This window comes from Balaenoptera musculus, chromosome 2, assembly GCF_009873245.2.
Source record: "Balaenoptera musculus isolate JJ_BM4_2016_0621 chromosome 2, mBalMus1.pri.v3, whole genome shotgun sequence".
NCBI lineage: Eukaryota > Metazoa > Chordata > Mammalia > Artiodactyla > Balaenopteridae > Balaenoptera > Balaenoptera musculus.
Window position 1 is genome coordinate 161902849 of NC_045786.1, and position 20612 is coordinate 161923460.

At 40.5% G+C, this 20612-nt stretch overlaps 1 protein-coding gene across 20 annotated transcripts in view; it reads right to left on the reverse strand.

The window, feature by feature from the left end:
* EFCAB11 (EF-hand calcium binding domain 11) overlaps nt 1–20612 on the reverse strand; it is a 180261-nt gene that overhangs the window by 123151 nt on the left and 36498 nt on the right. The window contains exon 6 of one of the 20 annotated variants that reach the window (XM_036841348.1): nt 16868–16973. The exons of the other annotated variants lie outside the window; for them this stretch is intronic. Coding sequence (XP_036697243.1) covers nt 16883–16973 — 91 coding nt within the window. The 3' untranslated portion in view covers nt 16868–16882. Of the gene's footprint in view, nt 1–16867; nt 16974–20612 lie in introns of those variants that run through there. 20 annotated transcript variants of the gene reach the window in all.

Here is a 20612-nt window from a genome sequence, read left to right on the forward strand (position 1 = left end):
TCAAAAAAGATACCTGAAGGAAGTGGAAAGATGAGCAACAAACTGGAAGAAGACATTTGTTACCTGACAAAATATTTGCCCCAAGAACATGTATAAAGAACAGGTTCAAATCAACAGAAAATGCAGCAGAAGAAAAATGGGTAAAAATGACAGACATATTTACAATATACAGATAGACAATATACAGATATATAACAAACATGAAGAGATATGATAGATGAAACATTATTAATCAGGGAATACAAATCAGGCCCATGATGAGTTATTATGTCCACTCCACTAGAAAAGATTAAGAAGTCTGACAATACCAAGTCTTGAAGAAGATACAGGTCAACAGACTCTCTCACATTCTGATGACTGGAGTGTAAATTAATACAAATGATTTGGAAATATCATTTGGTATTATAATATTTTGGCACTGAGTAAATATGCCACTTTGGAATAATTTATCGTAACACTTAGCTTATTTATACAACCTGCTGGAAAGACTAGCATGTAAACACTAGTTAAACAAGGAAGGAAAACAGTGTACATTACTTCCATAAAACTAATTTAAGGAAGTATGATAAACAGTTCTTTTGATGCTAAGTAACTAAAAAGATGCCAGCAACAAAAAAGCCAAATGCACTGAAACCTATCAGTCAAGGAAATCTAGCTGTAAAAATACACACCAACTTTATATAAAAATAGACAGTAAAGCCATAATTCTATAACATATATACTACAGACTGAATGTTTGTATTCTCCCAAAATTCTTATGTTGAAACCTAACCTGCAAGGTGATGGTATTAGGAGGTGGGGACTTTGGGAGGTGATTAGGTCATGAGGGTGGAGCCCTCATGATTGGGATTAGTGTCCTTATAAATGGGACCCCAGAGAGCTCCCTTGCCTCTTCCACCATGTCAGGACACAATGAGAAGACGGCTGTCTGTGAACTAGGAAGCAGGCCCTCACCAGACATGAATCTACCAGCACCTAGATCTTGGACTGCCCAGCCTCCTGAACTATGAGAAATAAATTTCCGTTGTTTAAGCCACCCAGTCTATGGTCTTCTATTACAGCAGCCCAAATGGACTAAGACACCACTGCAATGGAGAGCACACTACACTGTGGCTGAGAGACCTTGTTCTTAACCTTGATTTTACGCCCATCTCGGTGTGCAACCTTGGGTGGATTATTTAAACTCGCATGTGTAAAATAAGAGACTGTACCAAGTGCTCTTTAAGAATCTTTTTACTGGTGTCTATAACCCTATAAGAAACTATTCTTATCAAGAATTAGCAAAATCGTGATGTAATTTCCTTATATAAGTAGCATGATATTTAATCCAGACTCAAGTGCCTTTGGATAATAACAATGTCCACAAGCTCTGAGGAGAGAATGAAGCATTAATACAGCACTACTATAGGATTAGTTAAAAGAAAAAGTTGTTTTCCACACATAGAGTTTCCAAGTGGTAGATGAATTTGCTTTTTGGTAGATCAGAGGTGTTTTATGGTATAGCCTATTAACTACACTGAGGGAAAAAAAAAATCATAATTTAAGTATTAAGATTTAAACATGAAGCATTAAATTCTATAATGTCAAAGAATCTGAAGAGTAACATAAATCTTGCAGAAACAGTGTTCAAACAGCCTAATATAAAATAGGAAAGATCAGCAGTTGTTTAAAGACAATGTAAATACTTCAACAGGCAGAAAACACAAGACCCTATTAGTATGCTCAAGTGACACTACCCACATTCTCTATATAATTTTAGACTTTGGACATGTCAAAGTCTATAAAAGAGAAAGTCCTTTGATATCCCAGATATATGTCTAAAGATACCCTAATAAAAAAATGAAAATACAAGCCACAAACAGGTAAAGATTTTTTATGACTCATAAATGAAAAAGGATTAGTACTGAGAATATACAAAGAACCCCTATAGATTAACATAAAAGAGACAACTCAATATTAATACATGGGCCAATAATATAAATAGGCAATTGACAGAACAGGAAACCCAAATGGCTAGCAGACATGATGCTGAACTTTACTAGTAATCAGGGAGATTAAAATGATAATAAAGTGCTATTTCACACTCATCAGCTTGGGAAAAACTACAGAGTTTGATAACAAGTGTTGATGAGGATATGGATAGAAAGGAATTCTGATGCACTGATAAGAGAGAACGTGAAAGACCACTTAGGGAGCAAGTCGGGTTACAGATCAGCATGGCTCTGATCCTGCCATTCCACTCCTAGGTACATGTGCTCCACAGGATAGCTGCCACATGGGGACGAGGAGACATTGTAGCACATCTGTGATAATAACAAATGAGTCTATCAACAGGAGAACAGGATATATAAATTATGGGACACTTATATAATAGAAAAAAATGTTCCGGGGAAAACTTGCTTCTCCCTGTCTACTTCCATGCAGAGGGACCTCTTTTGGAGTAACATTCCCAGCCTCTCTCCACCTCCTCACTCATTCCTCCTAGAGAAACAATTGGTGTCCCCTTCTTCTTTTCTCTGTAAGAGGCACCTGACTGTGTGGGGCATACACAGTGCTCTGCTCCCCAGTGCTATGCGGACAGAGCTCAGGTGGGGAGCCCCAGGCTAACTGCACAGCCTGTGATTAGAAGGGTACACCTTCTATTTAATCCTGGCTGCATACTAGCAAGCCTGTCCCTCCAACAGAGCTATCTCACAAATAAAGCTGATATTTTTATCTACCACTCTCTAACGCTTGCATCTATTTCTCAATTTATTCTAGATGGCAAGAGAGGGTGCTAGTTATTGTACCTCCTCAGGCTTCAACAGAATACTATACAGCAGGGAAAATAATTGAAAGATGCCAGTATCAAGGGGGCTAAGTCTTTAAAATATAATAAGAGAAAAGGCAATGTGCATTTATGTAAGCTTGAAAGATAAAACAATACTATGTATTATTTAAAATACATGAATCCATATCATAAAATATAAAGACATACATGAATGATTTTAAAAATTCAGGATAGTGGTTATCTCTGGGGCAGAGGAAGGGAAATGCAACCAGGCAGGGTGACCCAGTGGGCTTCTCAATCATGTTTGCAATGGAATGTTTTGTTTCTCAATCTGGGAGGAACATACATATTTTTTTCAGCCTCAAATATTTCAAATACACACACACACACACACACACGCACGCACACACTTACATACCACATGTACATCTACAAGAGAATAAGCAGCAGAGCAGGAGAAGCTACGAGAACTGCCTGAAGTGACCTGCCCTGTTAGTCAAGCCTGGCCAGCTCTTTTCCAGACCCCCTGGAACCAAGCCAGTGGGAAGAGGGATTGTCCATGCCTGGAGATGGATACTAAATGTAGTGCTGGCTTCTACAGTGTTATTCTAAACAGGAGGAAAATCTATTAAACCACAGAATCAGCGAGAGTTAGAAAGGATAAAGCAAAACAAGAATCCAAGGAGTGGAATTACTAGCAGCAAACCACTGAAAGGCTTCTAGAACTTACTTTTGCTAGAATGAAACCTAAACTATTGCCTTTAAAAAAATCTTTTTATTAATTATCTCTAAAGGAAGATTCAATAACTGCTGTTAGTAATGCATCTCAATGTCTTATAAATCACTAGAAAGTTTAATTCAGTGGAAATTTTCAGTCAGTATATTATGACTACATATGGTCTGAAGATGCACAGAAAGGAGATAATCTGTATTATTTCCTGATTCCCTAGGCTAAATCAGACACTCTGAATCATCACCATAATAATAGAACAGAGTCTGCAAATCTGTGTTGCTTCATTTAAAAGAATATATATATTTTAAACTTTCATATATATTTTATTAAATTGTTAATTTTTAACAACTTATTTCCTCCAGAAGAAAGGTATTTAAATGATAAATTCTTTTTAGCCTGATGCACACGCAGGCCTCAAAATCATTTTTTCTTGTCTTGTGTCTCCAATGAAGAGGAACAAATGAAGACTATGTTAACATTACAAATCACTGACATTTAGACTAGATATTCGGTCCTTAATACACGTTATGATTTGCAACCTAGGGATAAATAAGATGTTAGAAAAGGTAGCTGACCACCGACTGAAATAACAGATACAATGCAGGGAAGTTGCTTTCCAATGAAAGCCTATCACATTTTCTGCTGCATCAGTCTATAACTGCCCAGTAGACTCATCAGTTTCTTGTGCCCAGCATGGATTCAGAAAATATCTATTGAACTGAATTTAACTGATAATTAGAAAGAAACATGCGAAGATGGTGAGGATCCAGGAAAGGATACTACAGCCCACAAGCATGACTTTGTATACTGGGAATGCTCAGAAAACCTACACATCTTGAGGACTCAAACATCTTTCTTTAACCCTTCATCTCCCTGCTTACAAGGTATAGAAACATAAATATGTATTTATACAATATGCTGAGATATGGTATGATACAACACAGCACAGAGAATAAAATAATACCGTATCATATGGGGCAGCATCCGTGAATAATCCATCATCTTGCCCCCCTCCACCTTTCAAATTTCACTGCAGATCTTGCCTCTTGCTCACTGCAATCCAGCCACTCTGGTTTTCTTTCAGTTTCTCAATCCTGCCAGGCTTATCCCCACATCAGAGCCTTTTTAACTGCTTTCCCTCTTTCTGGGCAGCTCTTCTCCCAAACGGCAATCAGCTTTTCACCATCTAGGTCTTATTCCAAGGTGACCCTCCCAAAAGGCCTTCCCTTACCTCTCCATCAAAACCACCCCCTTGTCAGTCATTCTTTCATTTCTTCTGTTTTACTTTCCCTACAGCATGCTATCCCTACCTGAAGTTAACTTGTTTGCTTACGCGGTTATTGCCTGCCTTCTTACTACTAACTGTGAACTCCTTGAGAGCAGGGACCTTGTTTGCTTTGTTCATGGCTCTGGCCCTGGGACCCAGAAAGGGACCAGGAACACAGTAGGTCCTCAGTAACCATTTAATGAATTAACAAAAATATGCCTGCTCAATTTAAAATCCCTCAATTTCAAGGCTTTTTCAAAGAATGTAACAAATGCATTCCCTATTTTACCAAATTCAAAATCCTGAATATTGGGTTTATTTAAAAATGGGGGAGGGTAGAAAAAAATGGAATAGGATGAATATTAGAGAGCCGATCCCACTGCAAAGTGAATGCTATTATTTTACATATTTTTAATCACACTGATCCGATCCATTAAAAACCAAAAATAAATCCTTCCGCTATTTTTACAGTAAGCACTAATTTAATTATATTCTGTTACTACAGCTATTACATTTTCTATCCAAATTGCATTGTACTTTTCTAGCAATGATATGAGCTATCTCAATATGTCGCAGGTATTCTTGTAGTCTGAGAAACAGTAAGAGGTGAAACACAATATGAACATATTACTGTATAGAATGCTTATAAAATGTCATTCCTTCTCTCAGCCAGAAAAAGGAGATACAACACATTAGGTCAATCATTAGGAGAGTAAAAGCCCACGAACAATGAATTCATCTGTGTTATGCATGAATCTGGCTCTCTTACAGGTCTACTAGAATCTGAATAACTGTGTTTTACTGAATACACATTTAAAGGAGAAAGTCATCCCTTAAAAAAAAAAATTCAAGAATCATTCAAACATAATTCTACTGGCACGGTTTCGGAATCTATCGTGAGGTATTCCAAGTGAAATTTAAAACTCCTCATTTTTCAAGCTGACCTGTTACAACTAATAGGTTTTAAAATGATGAACAGCCACAGAACCATAAAAAAGATTCCATTTTATAAAACCAAAGATCATTCTATCTGAAATGAAGTTTCACTTTTAAAACATCAGGCATTTGAAAAAAAATCATACACTCCTGGAAGCAATGGGCATTTTCCATGAAAGAAAATGTTACTGGGACACAGCAGCAGCACAGAAGTGAAATATACACTGTCAAAGAAAAGCTGGCTTGCTATTTGGCAAATACAGAGCTTATTTCCATATAATGGGTAGGGGAGAAGGGGAGGGGAGACTCCAAGATTATGTTCAGGAAATTAGGAGAGACAAAACAGAAGTACGGTATTAGAGCATGTAAATAATCACAATTTATTATCTACTTTTAAGACCCCTTTCTACTGAAGTGCAGAACTTTAAAATGCAGTAAGACTGTGGTTAAAGAAGCATTTCAAACCACATCTCCTATTTGCACACAGTAGGACAAAAACTCAGGGGCTAATGGGGCAAAAGGTATGGCTTCCGATGGAGTCCTTTTGGGGGTGGGGGATCCCAAGATCACCCTCAAGTTTGACGATTTGCTACTTTTTCCTCTGTCCTTGGGTCAAAGTAAGTCACAAGGTCAGCTCAAATTCGGAGAGAGAGAAATAAATGCCTCCTGATGGCAGGAGAGTCAAGACCCTTTGCAAAGGCCAGCACCAACAGCGGGCGGGGAGAGGGCTGGTTGTGGCCATTTTTGCAAACAACCGACCACCGCAATCTGTGAATGCACGTGGCCATTTTCCAGTGAACCGGGTCTCTGAATAATACGGCTTTGGTGGATTAATGAGAGATCTGTTAACTCACTGAGTTCGATGTGAGAGATGTGCTATAGGGACCATAAAAATTGCTATCCTCATGCATGCACAAGGGACATGGAAACTTGCACCTTGGGGTGTACAGCAATGTTCTGACGATCGTGAGGGGTCTAATCTCTGCCCCTGAGCACCTGTGAGAGACAGATCACACACAGGAAGAGCAATATAAGGCAGGTAGCACACACTTAAGAGCAAAATGAGAGGTTGGGAAGCTACCATAACAAGCGCTGGGAAGAGGCGGATACTCACTGAGGAATGGACTGATCAGAACACATGACAGAGGAGGAACCCGACCTCAACCTGAGGGAGGAGCAGGGCTCATAGAGCAGGGAGCAGGGGAGGGGACATCCCAGAAAGGAGCTATCATGCACAACGGGGGCCACACAGAAAAACAGCAACATGTGTTTAGGGAACTAGTTCATCGCGAAGGAAGTGAGAACAGAAGAAAGTAGGAGCCAGAGGTTAGCCAGCCTATGTGAATACTGAGTTAAGAGTTTGTTCTTACAAATGCTGGTGAGGATGTGGAGAAAACAGAACCCTAGTGCACTGCTGGTGGGAATGTAAATTATGTAGCCCCTATGGAAAACAGTATGGAGGTGCCTCAAAAAGCTAAAAATAGAATTACCATAAGATCCAACAATTCCACTCCTGGGTATATACTTGGAAAAAATGAAAAAACTAATGCAAAAAGATACATGTAACCTGATGTTCATAGCAGCACTATTTACAACAGCCAAGACATGGAAGCAACCTAAGTGCCCATCAACAGATGAATGGATAAAGAAGATGTGGTACACATATACAATGGAATATTACTCAGTCACAAAAAAAAAAGAATGAAATTTGGCCATTTGCAGCAACATGGATGGACCTGGAGAATATTATGCTTAGCGAAATAAGTCAGAAAGAGAAAGACAAATCCTGTAGGATATCACTTATGTGTGGAATATAAAAAATAATACAAATGAATATATATGCAAAACAGAAACAGGCTTATAGATATAGAAAATAAATTTGTGGTTACCATAGGGGAGGGGGAAAAGGAGAAGTGTACGTTGGGGTATGGGATTAATAGATACAAACTACTATGTATAAAATAGGAAAACAATAAGGATATGTTGCATAGCACAGGGAATTATAGCAATTATCTTGTAATAATTTATAATGGAGTATGATCTGCAAAAATACTGAATCACTATGCTGTACACCTGAAACTTATATAATATTGTAAATCAACTATACTTCAATAAAAAAAGAAATTCTGGCCTTTAGCCTCTACACTTAGATGTAAGGCCTAGACCCCTGGACAAGGGTAATGGGAAGAGGGCTGACAGCACAAAGACACTGAACAAGCAAAGGGACTTGGTGACTGAATGGATTTAGAGCAAGAACAGAAAAGGAAAAATCAATGGCTGTGAGAATGAATCTAAGAAAATCGTGGTATCACTGACAGAAATAGAAAGAAAGGGCTGACCTGAGGACAAGGATAATGACTTTTGATTTGATATGATGAACGGAAGGTGACAAGCAACTTGAAACATTTTCAGCTATGCGTTAACTGTGTGACTTTGGGAACATTATTTAACCTCTCTAAGCTCAGTTTTCTCATCTGTAAAATAGGAATAATAATGGGTGACTGTGAGGACTGAATGAAATAATGGCAATGCCCAGCGCTCACTAAAGCACTCGAAAAATGACAGATATTTTGGCCATCGTTATTATCCATCTTATTTGACAAATTGCCCAATAACTCTTTTTTGTCACATGAACTTATGACTATCTGATACACCTCTTATCAGGGTTTTTTTCTTTTTTGTTTTTCTTCCCAATACAACTGAGATAAGTCAAAACACTCTATTCTAATTGCAGTCCTTGTAAATTTTCCACAGCATTAGAGCCTGAGCAATTTACAACCCGCAGAAGGCTCCAGGTCTAGGACAAATCCATCACCGCAAACCATTAGACCTAGTATGTCAGCTGATCCAGCTGGGTTAGATGTGAACATCTGACGGCTATGGTTTTCCCTATGAAGCAGTAGGTTCATGCGGCTTCTTTACATTGAAAACATGGAAAGAAAAATGCTGTGCATGATTTAATAATAATTTGCAACATATTAAGGATCCCTTTGAGATGAAAGTTTTCTGCTTTGCTTTGTTTGTTCGGGGTATAAGAAAATAAGATTAAAGAGAATAAGATTCTAGAGTAATAATGTAGCCATGAAGGGTACATTAGCAATGGGGAAACTGAGAGAAGGTAAATTCCAAGTAAATCTGAGAATTTAACATTGTAATTATTAGCAATGCTGGGCAGTGAAACACAAATATTTATCATGTACATGGTAGGTGCTTAATAAATATTTGTTAAATAATGCTGAGTGAAACTGATGATGGTGATTGATGAAATTCATGATGAAATTGATGATGATCAGTGAAACTGATGAGCAAATTATTTGCTTGCCCTTTTCTTCATTTCTGGCGATTAGTTCACTGCGCTATTAATCATAATTTTCTTTAAAGAGTAAGTAAACAAAAGGTATGGAAACAGAGAATCAAGGTATTTAAAGCTAGAAGTCCTTTAGGAGAAGAAACTGAGGTCCAGGGAGGTTAACAGACTTGCCTAAGTCAACTCCCCATAACATGAGATCCGAGCCTGAACAACTAACCAACAGCCCTGGGCACATCCCACCACCCCACGATGGAGAAGAAAAGAGTTACGGAGAAGCTCAAGCCAGTCAGTTTTGTGATTAGTTTGAAGATCTAACAAAAGGGTGAGATGAGTATACGGATCCTGAGAAACAGGGACTTCAATTATTTAAGCCATAAATGTTTCTCATTATGATGTTTAAACAGGTCATGACAGGCTAAAATACAGATTTTTTTATTTTTTTTGCCATTAATGCACCCACATTTTATAGTATTGCAGTATGAGGTTTTTGATTTTTAAAAAAAATAAATTTAGTTATTTGTTTATTTTTGGCTTCGTTGGGTCTTTGTTGCCGTGTGCGGGCTTTCTCTAGTTGCGGCGAGCAGGGGCTACTCTTCGCTGCGGTGCGCAGGTTTCTCATTGCAGTGGCTTGTCTTGTTGCAGAGCATGGGCTCTAGGTGCACGGGCTTCAGTAGTTGTGGCACGCGGGCTCAGTAGTTGTGACTCACGGGCTCTAGAGCACAGGCTCAGTAGTTGTGGCGCATGGGCTTAGTTGCTCCGCAGCGTGTGGGATCTTCCCGGCCCAGGGCTCGAAGCCGTGTCCCCTGCACTGGCAGGCAGATTCTTAACCACTGCGCCTCCAGGGAAATCCCATGAGGTTTTTGATATTTTTATCAAAAGATTTTATGACCAAATTGTCAGAAATCAGGGAATTTTATAAAAAGGGTGTACAATTTAGCTTAAGTGTTTTCATATATCCACAGCCTTAGGTCCATGAAAAGGCTTATAGCCATAGATTATATAGCTCTATTTTTGACTGCGAAAATTTATATGCTGTCCAGATCTTTATTCTACTGAAATTGAACTGGAAAAGGCCCTTAACTAAAATTCCTTCAAAATTATAAATTGTAGTAGATCTGACTGATAAAGAGATTCAAAAGCACATGGGGAGAGATGTAAAAGGGAAAGAAAGGCGAAGATTCTCCCTCGCATGATGTGTATGCCTATTTGTGTTTCCAATCTGGAGTCAGAATGTCTGAGTCAAAACCAAATTCTATCAGTTACTGTGATCTTAGCCAAGTTACTTGGCCGCTCTGTGTCTCCGTTTCCTCATCTGTAAAATACGGGTAATAAGAGTAGCCACCTTGCGGGGTTGCTGTGAGGGTCACAGTTAAGACAAGCAAAGCATTTAGAATGGGGCTTGGTGTCCAGTAAGCACTCTGTGTGTCATCACACCCTCAGGTCTACTTACCTTCCCTGTTCCATCTCCTACTCTCTTCCACCCACTCTTCGTCCATGCTCTTCTCTCTCCTGGATGCTTTCCTTCCAGGGATTCTTCAAATCCTAACTCAGTTGCTAAGTTCCTCGATTACCCTGGCTGGAATTAAATCCTCTCGCCTCTTTGTTCTTCTACAGTAGGTACCATTTTCTACTTACAGTCACTCTGTGAAAGACTGTCCCTGTCTGATTTGTTCCTGTAGCCCTGAAAGTACCCTTCTCAGTGTCTTGCACATGGTATTCAGCAAGTATTTGTGGAATAAACCAATATATAGGGAGAGTTGTCTTCTCCTGCCTTATCAACTGGTAGCTGTTATTATCACTATTATTAAGGACGAAAGGCAGGTCCTAGGAGGCCCAAACTACTGATGCAAAGCTGAGGCAAACATCGTGACTGTCTTTTGGAATAAAGCATAATTTATGAAATGCAAAGCTAATTTAATTTCATGAAAATTCAGAGAATTTCTGGAACAAAATCAACGGACAATAAAACCTCAGGTTTGAAAGGAAGCCAGGTTGGTCACTACCCAGACTGGGAAGGGTGTAGTATTATTACTGTCATCTGTCGATTACCCATTGTGAAGAGGCGTGGCCCTTTCAAGATTAATCTCATTTGCCTGGGGTAAATTATCCCTGAAGTCAAAATCCTTTTATGTTCTCCTGCTTCTTTCTCTCTGACAGTCTAGACACTTTCATAAAATCATTAATAAACAGTGAGTGCCTACTATGGGACAAGCAGAGTGTTTTTCATGCATCCACTCATTTGATCCTTCAAACAACTCTATGGTGTTGGTTCTCTTAATATCTGTTATTTACAGGTAAGGAAACTGAGGCACAGAGACATTAAATAACTTTCCCAAAGTTTACTGGCTAGTTCAACTCATCTTATTTCAATACATCTCCCCACATTTATTGTCCTATATGGGGGTGGGAAGGGGATCAGTGTGGAATATCTGGAATATTCAACTGCTGGTGGGAAAAAGGGCTAGAAGAATTCTTCAGGGGCCGGGCAGGAAGTGCCAATCGTACGAGCTGCAATGAATTTCAGGGGTCAAAGGAACCCAATGAACTCAGGCTAGATCCCCAAATCCTGGGGGAATCCACGCTGGTAGGCAAAGCAATGGACTCTCTGGGCAATGGTAGTATGGGGACTCCAGCAGACATTCCAGGTGACACAGTCATCTCAGAGCAAGAATCAGCCAGGAGCTGGGAGAAGGTGGAGTCCTGATCATCAAGACAGGAAGCTAGAAAAGGGAAGCGAGAGTCCGGGACAAGCCTTTGTGTTAATCAGGAAAATGTAAGAAGCTGGATGTGCTGAGCTGGACTCACATTGTGGGGTTAAGAAGGTGAGTTTGCACCGGGGTGGGGGTCGCTGGGATCAACCCAGATAGAGGTTATTCCTCACGCTGTGATAGGAGACACCAGGTAAACCACAAATCCGATCCTGTTGCTTCCCTACTTAAAACATTTCAATGGCTTCCTGTTGTCCTTAGGATCAAGTTCAAACTTCTCAGCGACTTACAAGGCCATTCATGACCCAGGCCCTGCGTACCTTTCCAGTCTCATCACTCTGCATTTACCCTTCTGGCCCCACCCACCCAGGCAAACAAAAATGAGTATATTCAACAGCAGACTAGCTATAGTTAACAACCCTTAGTTATTCAAAGGGCCAGGCTCCCCTGCTGACCTCTGCGGATACACTCTGCCTAGAACACGTTCTCTCTCCCTCTGCCTGGCTATTTCCACCCTCCAGGTCTCCCATCAGCCACCACTCCCTCTGAAGTCAGCCTCCGTGCCCCCTCCCCAGCCTGCAGTCAGCAGCCTTCCTGTGTATTCCCACAGTGCTCTGTAGTCATCTTTCAGGATTAACCACCTTGGATTCTGACCACCTATCTCCCCAACTAGACAATAAGCTCCTAGAAGGCAGGGCGGTGCCTGTCTTGTTTACTTTTATATATTCCCAGTGCCTGCAATGCAGTAGATGCCAACAAATATTTGTTTCCGAAACAAAGAAAGAGCACAGGACAGAGGCACCTCCTCTAGAGATCAGGGTGCAAAGAGAAGACAAGAGTGCACGGTGCTCACTAAGTGTGAGGTGAGAACCTTGAAGCCAAGCAGGGGCCCAGGAGGATTTGGAAACGTTATCAAATATGTAGGGAGGGTCTAAATTGCAGTCACTGATTTGAGAGCTATACACAGTGTGTCCAATGCAGTCACAGAAATACAGGGGTCCCTTGAGTGCCCAGGTCACCTTGGGTGTTGAGAGCTTCTCATAGAAGACATGAGAGTCTGACTCCAGAGTTTTTATCACGTGGGGAGAAGCAGGAAGAATGACAGTGAAGGGGAAAACACAATATTCAGAAAAGTTAAACTGCTATCTCTTTGGAACTGGCATGAGCCTGCTAATAAGCAGCCAGGGAAAAACAAAGAGGTAAATAAAGAGAACCGGGAACGCTGTGGTATAATATTTGAATGTGGCAAAGGGGAAACCATAAAGACCATTTTGTTTTAATCATTAAGAAAAGTGCACCTAGTTCACATGCTATGGATCAGGCTGGGGGGGGGGGCGGGGGAAAGACAAATTAATCTAAGGCTATTCATTTTGTGATAGCTTAACGCAAACAACTTTTAGCAACATTATGAAGCCAGCTAGTAAAATAAATAGAAATGAAGTCCAAGGGATTTAAAGATGAAAAATTTGGGGGGTGGGGAGAAAGAACTGCACAAAGCAAAAGGGACAAAATACAAGGCTAACCAAACAAAAGCTGAATCATATAAATAGGCATTGCCGTGTGCCCTGGAGGACTGCCAAGGAGAGTGAATTTCAACAAAGAATGCTTCTGCTACCAGTTTGGAAAACTTCAGTTCCAGGAAGGCGGGAGGGAGGCTGCAGCCATTGCTGGATGACACGGGGAGTGTGGGGCGGAGAGGCAGGCTCGGTAGACAAACGCTGGAACCTTCCCCCAGCAAGCCATGAACAGGCAGCTCACTCCCTCTCCATGCCCTCCACGTACCCCACACACAGCCGGTTATGAGAAACAAGCCCACGGGCAGCGGCCTTCTCTTCTCCATTTGCAGATCAAAAGACCACTGTAAATGCCTCTAGGCTACCATGCTAGTATCCAAAGTGCTGAGATGGACCCAGTCCCTTCGGCCCAAGTCAAACGAAGCATTGGCAATTATCTGTGAACTTGGATGCTGGGGACAGAGCCCCGGGCTGGGTGTGGCATCCTCCCTGGAATAGCCCGAGTCCTACGAGCAGTACTGTAATCCTCGCAGGGATAACCACCACCACCACCAGAACAGCACCCCCTGTCTGAGCATTTATCCCATGGCAGGCACAGAACTAGGCCCGTGGCATGAATTATCCCTGTGAAGCCCCCAATCAGCCCTGATTTTCTTAATTTTACAGCTGTTCACTCTACAGATAGGAAACCAAGGCAAGTTAAGATATTGATACTTTTCAGAGGTCTCACAGCCAACAAGCAAGGGAGCAGGGATTTAGATCCACACAGAGTTATTCCCGGACAAGCTCTCTTAACCAATAAAAAATAAAACCCAATAAAAGAAGGTGGATAATCAACAAGCACTTATTAATGGTGGGCATGGTGTGTACTATGAACTCTGCTAGGTTAAACTGGGTAAAATGGTTTTTTTTTTTTTTTTTTTTTTTTTTTTTTTATTTATTATTTTTTTAATTTTTGGCTGTGTTGGGTCTTCGTTTCTGTGCGAGGGCTTTCTCCAGTTGCGGCGAGCGGGGGCCACTCTTCATCGCGGTGCGCGGGCCTCTCACTGTCGCGGCCTCTCCTGTTTCGGAGCACAGGCTCCAGATGCGCAGGCTCAGTAGTTGTGGCTCACGGGCTTAGTTGCTCCGCGGCATGTGGGATCTTCCCAGACCAGGGCTCGAACCCGTGTGTCCTGCATTGGCAGGCAGATTCTTAACCACTGCGCCACCAGGGAAGCCCCTTTTTTTTTTTTTTTTTTTAAAGTATTTGTTTATTTATTTATTTATGGCTGTGTTGGGTCTTCGTTTCTGTGCGAGGACTTTCTCTAGTTGCGGCGAGCGGGGGCCTCTCTTCATCGCGGTGCGCGGGCCTCTCACTATCGCGGCCTCTCTTGTTGCGGAGCACAGGCTCCAGAAGCGCAGGCTCAGTAATTGTGGCTCACGGGCCCAGTTGCTCCGCGGCATGTGGGATCTTCCCAGACCAGGGCTCGAACCCGTGTCCCCTGCATTGGCAGGCAGATTCTCAACCACTGCGCCACCAGGGAAGCCCCTAAAATGGTTTCTTTAAAAAAAAAAAATGAGGAAGACTAACTAGAATTCCCTTTACTTAATCTGTAAAAAAAATTCTTGAACTTTATTAGCCTTTAAAGAAAAAAGGGTCCCTACTCTAATATCTACCACACCTCTCCAATAAGTATGTAGGTTGCTCAAACCCCTACAGAAACTAACAAAACAAACCAAAAGGAGAGTTGATAACATCTAGCTCAGTGGCTTTTTTGGGGTTGGCATTACCCAAAATGCAGACTTAGCGCCAAACACTGGGAGACCTGCGAATCTGAAGTTCCTTAAGATTTCCTTAGCGTAGTAATGCTTTCTCCTCAAGTTTCTGTATTGCTGTCTTTATTGAGATCTCTGTACATTAACATGTGCTTTTTAAAAAATATGACCTATTTTTCCAATGGGACTGAGGGGGAAAAATCACAAATGCATATTTAAACCCACAGAATATTTAAATTCTCCCGAATTTTATCATACGTTTTTAGTACTTTCTATTTGAGATGAAAGACAAAAACGTGTGTGCATGATTAATTGTCATGATGAAAGAATACTGGGCAGTTGCTTAAGAAACGAGAACAACAAAGGAATAAACTACTGCAGGCATCACCAGGACTGGAATGACACTGCTCTGTGTACTCGATTTCCATGGCAACTAGCAATGGGAAGATGAATGTTTCATAGTCACTCCGCTCTGCGGTACACGTCTATAAATCAAACTTACATAAAGAGCACAAGATTTCTGCTGTGGGCTGTATGCAGAGCCGGTTTATTTTCCTGTTACTGTATAATTATGGAAAAGAAGCACAGAACAATGAGGTCATCTTGAGTTGGGAACAAACTCAGAAATTACTAATACACCTGAGGCATAGAATGCCATTCGTCTCGCAGGAAACCAGACACAGGCAAGGCAGACGGCGAATGGAAACCCTGCCTGCCTCTGTCAGGTATGGTCCTGGCACTCATCTGCTCTGGCTGAGAACTGCATGTTGCGTACCTGGCGTGGGCTCCCTCCCGCTGCTCTGCTCTGAAACGTATGTAGGGGCACCTTAGTTAACTGCCTCCCGAATGAAACTGCAAGGTTTCATTCTGATAAACTGGGCAGAAATGATACACCATGTTTTGTGTGAAAGTTTACTGAGGCTGAACAAGCATACACTTGTTTTTATTCACACCCAAAATGGCTCATCTTGTAGAAGTCAGGATGGAAAATTAATGCTTTGGCATTGAATTGGGAGTCAGGAGGCCCAAGTCTTGACCCTGGTCTATGTAACCTTGGGTAAGCCATGAAGTTCAGGTAGCTTCCATTTTCTTAGCTATGTTACGAGAGACGGTGGATGTGATTTTTAAAGTCTCTGCCGCCATCTGCTTCCATGATTCTGTATCTTGAAAACTCAAAGGTCTGAATTAATCAGATCTAACCAAAGATATTAGTTGTGCTATTCCTAAAAAAAAATATATATATACCTTACACAGTTATACTTTTAAATTCTATACTGGCTAAAGTGCCTAAGTCATAGTGTTTTATGATTACCATTGCATTGAAGCTTTCTTCTGATTTGTTTCAATTTTTCAAACACAGCATATGCTCTGGAAAACTTAATGAAACCATCAGAGTTTTAAATGCCAAAAAAAAAAAATTGTTACAGATGATCCTAGAACTGATTTTTATGATAGAATATAAACAATATTTAAATTTAAATAATCTTCTTGTTACCTAGATAAGGGCTGCCTATCAATTCCTACCAAACGGGAAGTGTCCCGCTTCTTTTTTTCTTATAATTAATTTATTTTTTATTATTTATTTATTTATTTTAGGCTGCGTTGGGCCTTTGTTGCTGCTCGCGGGCTTTCTCTAGTTGCGGTGAGCAGGGGCTACTCTTCGTTGTGGTGTGCGGGCTTCTCATTGCGGTGGCTTCTCTTGTTGCGGAGCACGGGCTCTAGGCGCGCAGGCTTCAGCAGTTGTGGCGTGAGGGCTCAGCAGTTGTGGCTCGCAGGCTCTAGAGTGCAGGCTCAGTAGTTGTGGCGCACGGGCTTAGTTGCTCCACGGCATGTGGGATCTTCCCGGACCAGGGCTCAAACCCATGTCCCCTGCATTGGCAGGCGGATTCTTAACCACCGGACCACCAGGGAAGTCCTGCATCCTGCTCCTTGAAGTCTGCAGCTCTCAGAGACATGGTGAAGCTTTCCTGGACCTCATCTCTGGAAGAGTCATGCTCAGTAAATTTTGTGGAACAAATAAATGGATGGATGAACAAACTCTTAGTAACACCTTTGCTACACCTGTCAGAAATCTTATATCCCCTTCCCCAGTCTTACATGTTTAGGCAGATTCAGACCAACACATAAATATCCCCAGGATAGACAGGCAAATATCTGAAAACCAGGTGTAACTAGATGAGTGTCTGTTTTGTGAGTCTGTGAGTCTACAAAACCGTTGTGAAACTTTACAAACTAGAAACAGCTCTTCACTAGTGGAGCACCAGGCGTCATCAGACACAGAGAGGACCTCCTGTGCTAAGGCCCTGGCTGAGTCCAGGATACCATGGGGGCTCGGAAGTAATGGAGGCACAGTCCCTGTCTCACGGGAGGGAGAACAACACCCAACAAGCACCCGGAACCTCGTCTAAAGCTTACACCACCTCTGGGGAAAAGACGTTATGATCCTCGCTTTACAAGGTGGGAAAACTGAGCTATAGAGAATTGATATGTGATAGTTATGAAAAATGTAGGGATATTCAAAACCTGCCTTCCTGAATTGATAGGCAGCCCTTATCTAGGTAACAGGAAGATTATTTAAATTTAAATATTCTTTATGTTATAAAAATCAGTTCTAGGATTATTTGTTTAAAATGGGTTTTTTTGTTTGTTCGTTTTGTTGGGTTTTTTGCTTTTTTTTTTTTACTTTTTAAGATTGATAGTTTCATTAAGTTTTCCACAGCATATTCTATGTTTGGAAGATTGAAACAAATTAGAAGAAAGCTTCAGTGTGATGATAAAACCCTAAAACACTATTAATTAGGTGCTTTAGCCAGTACAGAATTTAAAAGTATAATTGTGTAAGGTATATATTTTTAAGAATAGCACAAGTAGGGGAAGTCCCTGGTGGTCCAGTGGTTAGGACTCGGTGCTTTCACCTCTGGAACCCGGGCTCAATCCCTGGTCGGGAATTAAGATCCCGCAAGCAAGAATAGCACAAGTAACAACTTTGGTTAGATGTGACCGATAGATTCAGACCTTTGAGCTCCTGACTCCAAGGCCTCTGTGCTCTTCTGACTGCATCTCAGGACACATTCAAGCAACAGACTGTTGCTCTACTGGACTTCTTGGGCACTAAGAAACAAAGTTACACAAACACACCTAGCCCCTAAAAAGCCCATTAATAGTTAAAAAAAAAAAAAAAAAGTAGTAATAATATAAAACAATATTTCTTAAATCTACTGTGCGAGCCCACGTTCTGGCCCGCACTTCCACTCCCCAGTCAGCAGGTTAACGGCTATTTCCAGGATGGAGCCAAGCGTTATACAAACATGCAATTTCCGATATGTGAACCCTATGGGAGCCAATGACATCTTCACAGAAGTTTATTAGAAATGTATTCTGCTGTCCATCAGAGACACTTGGTTTGGTTCCTAAGCTCAGAAGATGCAGTAATTTGGGCACACATTTTTGGCACTGATTTTTCAAAAATTAATAAAGTAACATTTATTAAGAAAGCCTCCAGGTTAACCTCTTTGCCTTCCAATTAGTTTCTTATCAGAGTTTTTAGCACCACCAACTGGTTAAAGAGATCAACTACAAATTTGCTTGGCTCTCAATCTGCTTTGTTCATTAAAAGAGGATCATACATATATTTCACATTTAATTTATGTTAAAGTAATTTATTTCAGTCACTAAATAAAATTAGAAATGCCTTTCCTTGTTAGTCAAATAAAAAATAATCCACTTTGGCTTTTTCACTTAAGAAGAAGGTACATTTTGCTTAGTAAGTCATTAAAGAAAACTAAATCTACCCACTAAAGCTAATCTGATTTATTCTACCGTAAACTCATACTCAAAAAGCAAAGACTAAGAACTACAATGAAAATTAGAAACTAAGAGAGAGATAGCAAACTAAATGGTACTGAATACTATGTGAGTCTACAGTGTCTATATAAGACATTAATTTAATTGGAAATAAAAAAGACTGAGGAGGTAATTTCACATTTTTAAAAATTTGAGCTTTTTCTATCAAGATTCCTGACTTAGAGATGAATGCTGCCATGTGACACACGAATATTTACTGCCATTTATCTTTCCCTCCTGTTTAATTGAACCACCTCTAGCAATGGATGGTGTACAGAGAGCACAACTGAACACTTGGGGTTCAAATCTGATTTCTGTACAATGAATTAATTTGTGAAAATAAGTATTCCTGAAGAACTAAGTCCAATTTTTTTCCCCCAAACAACCAATTTGTGGATACAAGTTGTCTTTGAAAAGTACATCCAGCCACTTGTTGTCATGACACGTTTGTAGCAGGCAGAATAAATGGCACCACACTATAACAAATTTGGTCACCAACAGAAACTTCTCTACTAGACAATGTACAAGAGGGAAAGAAAAAGAAGGTTCCATCCAATTTATTAAATTTGACTCTGACAGCAGAGTTCTGTTAAAAGCTTTCTGCTAAGAGTTTAAAACTGCTGTAATCATTTCACGATGATAGCAGTTTAAATCTCTACACAAATGGGTAGTCAAGTTCATACTTTTTAAAGCCTCTGACTCTAAATCTGCAAATGAAAGTCCAGTAAAGAAGATAATTTGCAACAACCTAGATAAAATTAAGGACCAGCAGCTGCCCTACCCAATTTAACACACAATTTCAACATATGAACTTTGAACTTCATTCTATTCCTTTGCTCATTTATTTACTCATTCATTCTTTCACTCATATATCCATTGAATATTCTCTCTCCAGCAAAGACAGTTAAATTTCTGCAAAAAGGGAAACAAGAATAAGCCTCTTCTACTGTCCCCTCCTCTCCTTGGATGAGAGCCTTGATATGCCATCTCCAAGGCAGAGAAGATTTCCATTTGAAATCATGAATGGATTACCAGGAACCTTAACAATAAGAAGACTTGGGTTAAGAAAAGCATTTTATAACTTTTATTGTTGTTTCTATCCATGTTCTTTAACATGACTCTTGAATGATACTTAAAGCTAAGTGTGTTTAGACATTTTAACTTTAAGTTTTGTCTACTCTACTATTATTATTAGACAGCAGTATTCTTAAATCAAAAAACACAATTTTGAGGTGTAACAAAAACATCTGTGCATTAACAAGTACCAGCAAAGTGACTGCCATCAAATTAAAATGTTGATTACTTGTTAATTTCCTACGACTTTTCTTCTTTAACCAAATGATAAAATGATTGAGAAGTCTAAGTCCAGTTTGGCTTGAGGTTAGCAATAAAGGTGCTCAGCTTTACCTGTAGAATAGGTATGCATAACAGCTGATGTGTAGATCACTGCATCAATTCAGCAAGGTAATACTAGCAGGTGTTTAATGAATGGGAACTGCCGTCATTGGCACTGGGTTGGCACGGTGTCACAAAAGCTGGGGAGGAGCAAGCATCAAGGACAGGGTCCCAGGCAGAGTGCTGAGTGTCTTGAGTAGCTGGCAAGAATAAAAACTTAGAAAAAGGACAGGAGGGCAGCCTAGAGGAACTTAGGTACGAGGAGTAGCTTTCTAGGCTGCGGAGACTGAAGTATATCTGCAGGCAGGGATGTTAGTTATAAACAGGAGAGGGAGTGACTGATGGAGAAAGGTCTTAGAAGAAGGGAAGGGGATGAGACAA